The sequence below is a fragment of the Cynara cardunculus genome, unplaced genomic scaffold (genome assembly GCF_001531365.2).
Source record: "Cynara cardunculus var. scolymus isolate 2C unplaced genomic scaffold, CcrdV1 Un_Scaffold_4131, whole genome shotgun sequence".
In the NCBI taxonomy this organism is placed as follows: Eukaryota; Viridiplantae; Streptophyta; class Magnoliopsida; order Asterales; family Asteraceae; genus Cynara; species Cynara cardunculus.
The window spans coordinates 34044-44602 of NW_020201762.1; the positions used below are offsets into that span (position 1 = coordinate 34044).

The following is a 10559-nucleotide window of genomic DNA, read 5'->3' on the forward strand; positions in this document are numbered from 1 at the left end:
AACAAACCGTTCTTAGGGGCCGTTTACCAAACGCTTACTCAGGTAAGCGCTTATCAGGTCATATTAGCTCATGGGATGAATATGGTAAAGATAAAGAATCTTACCCGGTAAAAGCGAGACAATGACCAAGAGTCTTACCCGGTAAGTGAGGGCTTACTGGGTAAATTGTTGCATGCGATGTCGTTTTTGTGAACTAAAATCTTACCCGGCAATTATATAATAATGTTAAATTTTATTGGTAAGCACTTACCGGATAAGTATTTGGTAAACAGCCCCTTACTCTTGTAAGAACCTCTTACCAATAAGAGATGGTAAGAGGTGATTCAGATGCTAGTAAACAACCCCTTAGTGTTCTTAGTTTTGTTCTCGAGGAAAGAGTTTTAAATTTTGTGTTTATATTCACGTGTTTTAAGCATAGAACATGTGTTTTACACCTCATCTGAATTATGCCATGTAAGCAAAAAAAATAAACGGGAGGAGATCTTTTTTGGGTGTGTTGCCAACTAGCGATAGGTATTATACATTATAATAAGGGAAAAGTCTAAAAAAAAATCCAATAGACTTTAGTGTTTAAAATGATTAAGTCAATGAACAATCTTTTGGAACAAATAAGTCCTTGTACATTTCAAAACTTATTAAATAACTCATTGAACTTTCTAAAACTTGTTAAATACATTCTTATGACTTATACAATTGGTTAATGTGATAAAATAATTGAAAAAAATCTGGAAAAAAAAATCAATGAACTTTCATATTTTGAATGATTAAGTCTCTAAACATTTTTTGAACAAAAAAATATTTACATTAAAAAAATTGATGAAATTTATTTTAATTAAAAATAAAATATATTATATCAGTGATTTTTAAATAAAAAAAGATTTAAAAAGAATTACTGATTAAATTTATTTTAATTAAAAATAAAATATACTTCGTATGTGATTTTCCAAATTAAGAAGAAAAAAAAATGATTACTGATGAAATTTATTTTATTTAAAAACAAAATATATTTCGTTGACGATTTTTCAAATTAGAAAAATAGAAAATAATTTAACCAGTTTTATATATCATAAGAATGTATTTAACAGATTTTAGAAAGTCCAATAAATTATTTAATAGGTTTTAGAATGTCTAAAGACTTATTTGTTTCAAAAAATTGTCCAATAACTTAATCATTCCAAACATTAAAGTCCACTAATATTTTTTTAGACTTTTTTTCCTTATAATAACAGATAGAATTTTTCAAAATTTTATGATAAAAAATAATTTAAAAACATATTGTTATAATAAAAAAATAAAAGTATAATAATATAATAATTCTGTTTAGATTTTTATTTCTAGCATATTGCCTTTTTATCAAATTATTTGTTACAATTGTACTTTTTTAAAGAAAGGTGAATATTTTATAAAATATTAGACGTTTCTTTTCTAATAATGTCTTTTTCCACATCTTTACGAGAATAATTTTTTTGCGTAATGGTAATATTCTTTTTCTTTTTTTTAGTATTAAATTTTATTTTTGGAAAAAAAAATTACATGAAAAACTAACGTACTTTAACTTGATTTTTATTTTGGGTAAAGTACTTTCAAAACTTTCATTTTGATACCTAAGATGTAAAGTTTTTTTAACATTTAAGTACCGGGTAACTGGTAGGAGTATTAACCGGTTATCATGTTGATGTGTCGAGTGATGTGGTATCCAACTCGGTATTATTTGTTAACATAGTTAGTAATATGGATTTTTTTAATCTAAAATTAATCTTTTTTTAATCTAAAATTAAACTTCAACCGGTTACCCGGATATTTAAATTTTTAAAACTTGTAATCTTATATACCAAAATGAAAGTTTTAAAAACATGTTACCAAAAATAGGAATTAAGTTAAAATACGCTACTTTTTCATGCAATTTATCCCTTTTTAGTTGTATCCTAAAAATATACACACATACATTTATCATTACTAGAAGGGTACTCACGCAACGCAGCGAGATAAATCTTCATTTTAATGTTTAGTTTTTATTGAATGTCTCTATCGATATAATACGATTTTATGTGGTAATAAGAAATCAATAATGTTTTTATTTTTGAATTAAAATATAAATTTAAAGATAGCATAAAAAATTTAAAAATAAAATAAAATCGATATTAGTATTAAATTAATTATTTAATAGGTTTTGTTTTTTTGGTGTAACTTTTTTAATTCATTTTTTTTATTATAACTTAATTTAGATTTAATAACAAAATAATTTATTTTTGGTTTAATAATATAATTTTTATTAAAGATAATAATTAAACATTCGTTTAGAAATTCAATGATTATCTTAATTATATTTTAGATTTTCTATATTTAAAGTAGATGTTTATCATGTATTTGATAATGTTTATCTGCAGTTAGTCACACGAATTTAAAAATGAAGCTTTAATAAGTTAACCTACGCAAAATCGCTTCTAATCTTGAATTTTAAATAAGATGCATTAATAAACAGTACTTCATGCATAAAAAATGGTTTTTAAGAGTTTTTGTCAAATGTTTTATAATATAGTATAGATATAGATATGACAAATATATTTGATTTCCAATATTGGTAATTAATATATTGGCGATTCATTATAGTGAATTCTAAGATGCACTGTTGTTACTGTTTTAAATAAGCAAGTCCCAAACCCGTCGAAGATTCACTCCCTTCAAGCCCATCAGGGATTAATCGGGACGGGGGCTTAAATGAAGTCAGGGTCAGGGACAAGGCATGCAATACGTACCACCGACAGGCAACCGCCACCATTTAAATGACCACAAAATTTAACGTTTTTACAGTTAAATGACCACAAAATTTAACTCGGTTACAGATTTTTTAGTTGGTTAAAGGGTTATGGCATGGTTAGAGCATGATGGTATGGGTGAGAAGATACCCTACTTTCCTTGGTTGCCATGTAAGGAATCCAAACCAAGCTCAATACAACATCCAACTTTACAACATATCCATATGCACTTCAACCTCATTTACTCTTCCCCTTTATTCTCTGTTTCCTTCTTCATCTTCCAAACCCATCTCCATAAAACCCCACAATGGATCCTTCATCTTTTCTACACCCAAAAAGATGTCGATGAACGGTCAAAACATGGGTCAGTACGTAGTACCATTCGTCTGTCTCTTGATTGTCATCATGGATCTCACTGCAGGAATTCTCGGTATTCAGGCTGAAGTAGCTCAAAACAAGGTATGCTCTTCGACTCAAAGTCGGTAACCTGATCCCAACATACTGACTTTCTATCATTGGCTTTCTTTGTCAAATAAACATGTTGATCCATACAACTTAGCTTAATATGATGGCTAAACCCCAAAACAGGTTCATTCAAGCATCCTCATTTACCAGTGCCAACTATCCACTTAAGTCACCCTGCCTTTATGTGATATGTCACTTCGTCATCGACCTCTCCCATTGAGGTAGATGACAGATATGTGCATATCCACCCCCTTAGACCTCACTTTCAGTGGGATATATTGTGTTGGTTTGGTTTAGTTACTATATGTTGATACTAGAATCTGTAACCCCAAACCCTACTTCGGTATTGTACTTTGATTGACTTACCTTACAGGTGCAAAATCTAAGAGTGTGGATCTTTGAGTGTAGAGATCCAAGTTATCAAGCATTTAAACTCGGGTTTGCAGCCGCCGTGCTTCTCGCATTTGCTCATGCCATTGCAAACTTGTTTGGTGGTTGCCATTGTGTATGGTCCAAACCGGAGCTCGACAGGGCCACCTCTAACAAGCAACTAGCCATGGCTTCACTCGTCCTATCATGGTACGAGCACCCATTTCACATGTTGCGCTTTCTTACGTAGAAATTTCAAAATTATACTTTGATACATCATGACAAAGGCCACGTCATTGCATATATTCCAAGCCCAGACCCCGTCTTCAAATGGGACAAACTGGGTTTGTGGAGTATTCATAGAAACCGCTCTACTGTATAGGATAGAGATAAAAGTTGCATATATCCCAACTTCCAGAGATATATTGGGTTTGTTTGGCTTACCTGATGCATTAAGCATTGTACCAGGATTACGCTGGTTATTGGCTTTGGGATGCTAATTGCCGGAGTCATGGCTAACTCAAGTTCAAGAAAATCATGTGGAGTTTCGAACCATCGTTACCTGTCTATTGGCGGCATTGCATGCATCATTCATGGGATGTTCGCAGTTTCTTACTACATTTCCGCGACTGCTGTTGAGAAAGAAGAAAAGAAGTTGAACCCGCCTGGACCGATGATGAACCCACCTGGACCAGTGCACCAGACGGTCCCAACTGCACCTGCTTGAAATAAAAATGTAACCTGATCCAGATATCTTATATCCATTTCTCTACTTTTTTGGGATTTTTACTAATCAAAAAGCCATAATTTGTTCAAACCTTTTCCATCTGATTCTGTGTCCTAAATACAGAAATATCATCGAAGAATAACGAAAAAGATTCGCATTTAGATGATACGGAACTAGAAAAACGTCAAGAAAATGGAAATTGGAAGTAAAAAATACCCTGTTAATTTCATTTTGCTCCAGAAATTCGACGTCAAGAACGACCAATCATGTGCCGCAATTCTTGATCAATCATGGTCAAAAATATTTAGTTCATGCAAGAGTAATCCTAATATAGTAACTCATGACGAAATTCCTTCATGTGCCGCAATTCATGATCAATTGTGTGTCTCATGTTATAAAAGAAACCAAGCTGTTGGTTTCTCATGTATATCATATTCATAAATTACATAACAAGAATCCAAGCAACGATCGTGGATGTAGGCAAAATGTTGAACAATGTACTTCATCTTCTGCTTCTTGTTAAAACCACACCAAACTAAACCAAATGAACCCAGTATATCATAACTGAGGTGGGGTCTAGAGAGGGTGAGATGTACACAGACCTGATCCCTACCCCAAAGAGTAGAATGGTTGTTTTCGTATAGACCTAGCCCCTACCTCAAAGAGTATATCCTACGTAAGGTGGGGCCTGGGGAGGGTAAGATGTATGCCGACCTGACCCCTACCCCAAAAAGTAGAGTGGTTGTTTCTGTGTTGACCCCCCACTTGTGAAAAGTGTAACAAAGAAAGAAAGACGAATATGATGAAGACTTGAGAAATTGACTAAGAGAAAGCAGCAACACACAAAAGAAGCACGTACAGGAACAGTAAAACCAGTTTAAGGAAACGTATACACGCCTAACCTAAATTACTAACCCTATCTCCCACCTTCGGTCTAAACAAGCTACGGATCCCCACCCATAGTCTGCTACCCTAGTCCTTCTTCTCCAACTCCTATCAGAGGTCATGTTCTCAGAAATGCCTAAAGCCATCATGTCTAACCTGTGAAAACCATCCGGTCCAAGGCACACATACCACAATATGTAAATAATGTTAAAATGGAGAAAATATAGATCATTTACGGCTTGCTTAGATATTAGAATAGCTCCCAAGATTTGGTATGTATGCTTGCCCTCTCTTGCTTTAATATCCATCATTTGTTGCATTTTAGGCAACTTTGTAGATCCTAATGCATAATTAACGCGCCTAGAGTTATCTAATGAAATAATCTTATCTCTACATCTAAATGGAAGTATAGAAAAGGGCAAATTGCATTTAACTATCTTCTTTAATTAACCATCCCTTAGATCAGAACCAATCCTTAAACCTAACCATCAACAGAATAAATTTCATGCAACTATCTTGATCTAATAAAGAGTTGATATTTCTAACAAACTATGAAACAATTTATCCAGTTACGTAAATCCTTATTTACTCTCGAATCACACTAGTAGACTAGACTTTGGAAATAAACATTTCATTCAGAAGCACAGCCAACGAATAACACTTTGAGGTGTATTCACATCATTCAACCATGATTCATTTAGATTCATATATGAATCTTATAGTTGACAGTATATGATTGGAAATCCACTTACCTTAGTCTATATTAACGAAAACAAATATATCCTTTATAACGCAAGCAAAAAATCAATAAATTGACACGAAAGAAAAAGGAAACACAATGAAAGTAACACGCAATACGGATCAAAATTGTGAAAACAAAGCATGTATAATGAAGACATGTTCACTTAACTTTTTGCTATCAAAGAAAGCTTTAAAATGGAATTATCCAAATTCCCCATCTGTTTCACATTGAGGGTGATACACGTATAATTATCCTAACAGTAAAATTAAACTTCAGAGAAGCAAAAAGAGTATAATATCAACCCGACATACAAAAATCAAACCCCAATGCACAAAAAAAAAGCATAGCCATAATCCATACTTCACCATTTTTGATCCATTCTTTTGCCTTTAGTGCCTATTTCAAGAATCACCATAGTGATCTTTTTCAAAATATCTAGAGAAGATCAAGAAACGTACAAAAGGGATCACAAAACATAGCATTATGGATGGAAAATTATCGAAATCTACCATTAAATAAGTAAAACTAACTTGATAGGGTACAAGCTCAATAGATTTGTTCATCTTGAAGATACATATCATTGACAGAAACATATACCATACGATTGAGTTCACTTTACCAAACTAGTTACTAAAGATAACAAACAAGCATATTACACATATGACAAAACATAACTCTTTGCACTTGCATGACTCCTAAACACATACAACCCATGATCAAAGTGTACCTTAATTGGCACCAGATTTCTCTATTGCATCCAACACAACCTCAGCTTGCTCTTTCAAAAGCTTCACTTTCTCCACGAAATGCTTAAGTTCTAGAACCTTAAGATTCTTCCACTTCTGCTGCAACTCAACCTTCTTCGCCCCCGATACCAACTCTAATCCCTTATTCATAATCATCTCATCCGTTACCGGCATCCCCATTAAACCAAGATGGTCCACCTCATTGCCAGAAGGGGCGGCATGAACCACCTTCGGTTCAACCTCAAATGGGATCACCTCAATCCCTCCATTCCCATTTCCAGAACCCACAGCTTTGCTGTCCTTTCGATTCTTGTTTGTTTTCGGTGTCACATTGACTTTCTTGACCCTGGAACTCATAACTGCATTGTTAGTACCATCACTACCCCATAAACTTTTCGACAATTCATACATTACCTTCTCATGGGGATTCGAGAAAGACCTAACTTTCCCTTTGTTCTCAACTTTAGCTACATTGTTTTCAAACTTTTTCTTTAACCTTCGAACCTTAGTAGTCATCTGTCGGTTATTAACATCAACATCAAGTGATTTCTTCACAAACTCATGAAAATCATTAACATCTGCAACAGGATCCTTACCCTTTTCCTCAACATAACTAATCATACCTTTAATCAACTCAATTTCATCGTTTTCACTCCACAACCTCTGAAAAAGCTTCTTTTCTCCATTATTCTCCGCATCCGGTGCCGCCACCGCCACCACCGTCTTCTTCTTGATCCGCTTCAAGTCCCCACCTTCAACCACCGTCGCAGGTCGTTTTCCGGTGGATGGCTTGTGAACAGGCGGTGAGTAGCGTATAGTAGGGTTCTTAGATCTAGGTTTTTTCAACTGGTCATCACCATCATCATCCATGGGCTTTGACGCTAAAGGTTTGACGTTTGGGTAAGGTACCAAAGACTTCTCAGGAGTCTTCTCTGTGTCGGATTCAGACTCAGTCTCCGATTCATCGGAAGATGAATTGGGAGTGAGTTGCGACTTCTTCGAAGAGGGTGGTGGTGTGGATGTCTTGTCGGGTTCGGATTCTGATTCGGACCCTTCAGATGAAAGCTCCTCTTCTTCAGCGGACGATGAATTGGAGGTTTCGTTCTCCGATCGAGCCATTGTTGGTTCAGATGAAGCTGAATTTGATCAGAGAAATCTAGGGTTTCTGTAGTGGAGAATTGTGATGAACATTGACATGAAGGTTAAACGGTATTTATAGGCAGGAAGGATTTTGAATTTTTTATTTCTTTTTTTCACTTTTTAGTTTAAAAAACATTAAAAAATGTAATAAATTAAAGTTATATAACGAGGTTGTTATATAAAATGTTTTTGAAATAATTTTATTACAAAAAATATATATATATCATAATTTGTATTAAATATATAATATAATATTGTAATTTATTTTAATATATATACATATAATATTATTTTATGAGTTATAGTTTGTATTTAATACATACAAGTTGTGAAACTGTGCAATGCGGTGGGAGATGTGAATTTTAACGATTTTGAAATTTCATTGGTTTTATTAGAGATCATTTAATAATGATATAAGTTACACTTGGTCTGTAAATATTAATACAATTTGAATAAATAAGAGTTATGGTTCCAATTGCGGTCTATCGATGAAAAAAATTGTATGACAGTTTAAAATCCAATATATTTAAACGACTCCACAAATGTGTTCAATTTACACCAAAAGCAAAGAATCAAGAGATCGAGAGTTTTAGAGCACTTGAATTGGAGATTAATGAGATAACTTTTAATAACTTATGATGGATATCAGTTTGAATCTCACCTTGGGGGATGGGGAAAATACATAGAGGTATGAGAGAGTGAAAACATGAGTGAAATGTGTCAAAAGTATCTTAGGAACATGAAAAGAAAAAGTAATAATGTGCATTGGTAACTTGTAGTATATGTTATTTTAATTGCAGATTACGAGATTTTAAGACTGAATGCATAAAGTAGTAGTACTTAATGCATTATGAGTTGTTTTAAGACTTTTAAAACTTTATGCATAAATGTATAGTACTTTGTGCATTAAAAATTGTTAAGATTTTTGATAAATCTGGTTTATAAGGTAGTATAAATTATATATACATTTATGTATTATTTTAATACAATTTATAAACTTATTATATAACTAAATTTTTTATGTGTATCATTATACGTAGTACAGAGTTAGATTCCGCTGAGAAAGAGAGTTAAGGTGAGAAACATAAAAAATTATTTCGACCCTTGGATGCACATTGGGATGAAATGCACCGAGATGCACCAGATCAATCTTTATATCAAGCACGATTCATATGATAGGTTTGAGATTAAAAATGATCAATGTTCATATATCTTCTTACGCTTCTCGTTTTAACTCTACTTCTCACGTGATCCTTCGTCATTTATTTATTATAATTAAGGAATCATTTGAAAACTCCAAAAATTATAAGATTTGTAAGAAATTGTATCTTGAGGTTTTAATTAATTTTTTTCATCTAAGTGTAGTATTTGATGTAATGGTCAACATATTTGTTTCACAATGTGTTTGTTTCATATGTATTCAGTTCAAAATGTGAATTTTTTGTTTCACAAACATGCAAAAACAATTATGAACTAGGTATTTGTGAAACAAATATATGTCAATCATTACATTAAATTTTATTTTTAAATCAAATAAAATCATATGAATTAACACATGGTTTACTAGTTCTCAAAAATTTCACAATTTACAGAATTCTTAAAAAAGGGTCTCTCTATTATAATTTACATACATAGACACACACATATACACATACACACACACACACACACATATATATATATATATGTGTGTGTGTGATGACATATGTATTAAATCTATACTAGAAGAGTACCCGTACAATGCAGCAAGACACATCTCGGTTTTAATTTTTTTTTTTGTCTATGTCGATATTATAATATGAATTTATGTGGTTTTGAACAAACAATAATTTTTTTAAATATAAATTTGAAGATATCATAAAAATTAAAAAGTTCTAACTTTTTGTGTAATTTCTTTAATTCAAATTTTTTATTTTAATTTAATTTATGTTTAATGACGAAATAATTTGTTTTTGATTTAATAATATAGTTTTTATAAAGATAATAACTAAGTATTATGTTAGTAGTCAATAGTTATCCTAATTATATTTTAGATATATTTAAAATGAGAATTTTGTCGTGAATTTGATTATATTTATCTACGGTTTGTTACACAAATTCAAATATGAAGTTTAATAAGTTGTACTTATGCATAATTTACTTGTAACCTTAAATTTTAAGTAATATGCATCAATAAGCAGTACTTCATATATAAAAAATGGTTTTTAAGAGTTTTTGTCAAATATTTTATAATATAGTATAGATATATTATAATTTAAAATTATATCAATATATATATAATAACACACAAATATTATATATAATATTATTTTATAATTTATTTGTATATATAATATAAATATTATTGTATAACATATAAGTATATATGGATACTAATTTTAGATTTTTTTATGGTAGGAGGGTAAAATAGTAATTTTATGTTTTTGTCCAGTATTGTTCCAATTTTTTCTGTGTAATAAAAAACTCTAGTTTTTGTCATATGAAAAATGAGGTTCGTCACATGTCATACTAAACATAAGACTATTTTCTTTCTCGTCCTACCACATGTAGTTTGTGTACCAAACACACATTTACTATGGTTTTGTACATTTTAAAAAGTATGCCAGGCTGGCGTTCTTTTTGAATTTACTTGCATGAATCATATGTTTAGAGCATCCATTAAAATTACAGGCATTTCAGATAAAATATATATTTTATACTGAATCATCCAAGAATAAATAAAAAAACAA

At 31.6% G+C, this 10559-nt stretch overlaps 2 protein-coding genes across 2 annotated transcripts; one reads left to right on the plus strand and one right to left on the minus strand.

Annotated features, from left to right (window-relative positions):
- The first annotated feature begins 2587 nt into the window (after positions 1-2587).
- Positions 2588-4407, plus strand: LOC112503923. The gene is made up of 3 exons (XM_025107895.1): positions 2588-3215; positions 3595-3800; positions 4059-4407. The coding sequence occupies exons 1-3, from the start codon at positions 2883-2885 to the stop codon at positions 4315-4317; spliced, it is 798 nt and encodes a 265-aa protein (XP_024963663.1). The 5' UTR covers positions 2588-2882; the 3' UTR covers positions 4318-4407.
- Positions 4408-6430: 2023 nt separating this feature from the next.
- Positions 6431-7863, minus strand: LOC112503922 (GLABROUS1 enhancer-binding protein-like). Its single transcript, XM_025107894.1, has one exon. The coding sequence runs from the start codon at positions 7807-7809 to the stop codon at positions 6673-6675; it is 1137 nt and encodes a 378-aa protein (XP_024963662.1). The 5' UTR covers positions 7810-7863; the 3' UTR covers positions 6431-6672.
- Between the last annotated feature and the right edge of the window lie 2696 nt (positions 7864-10559).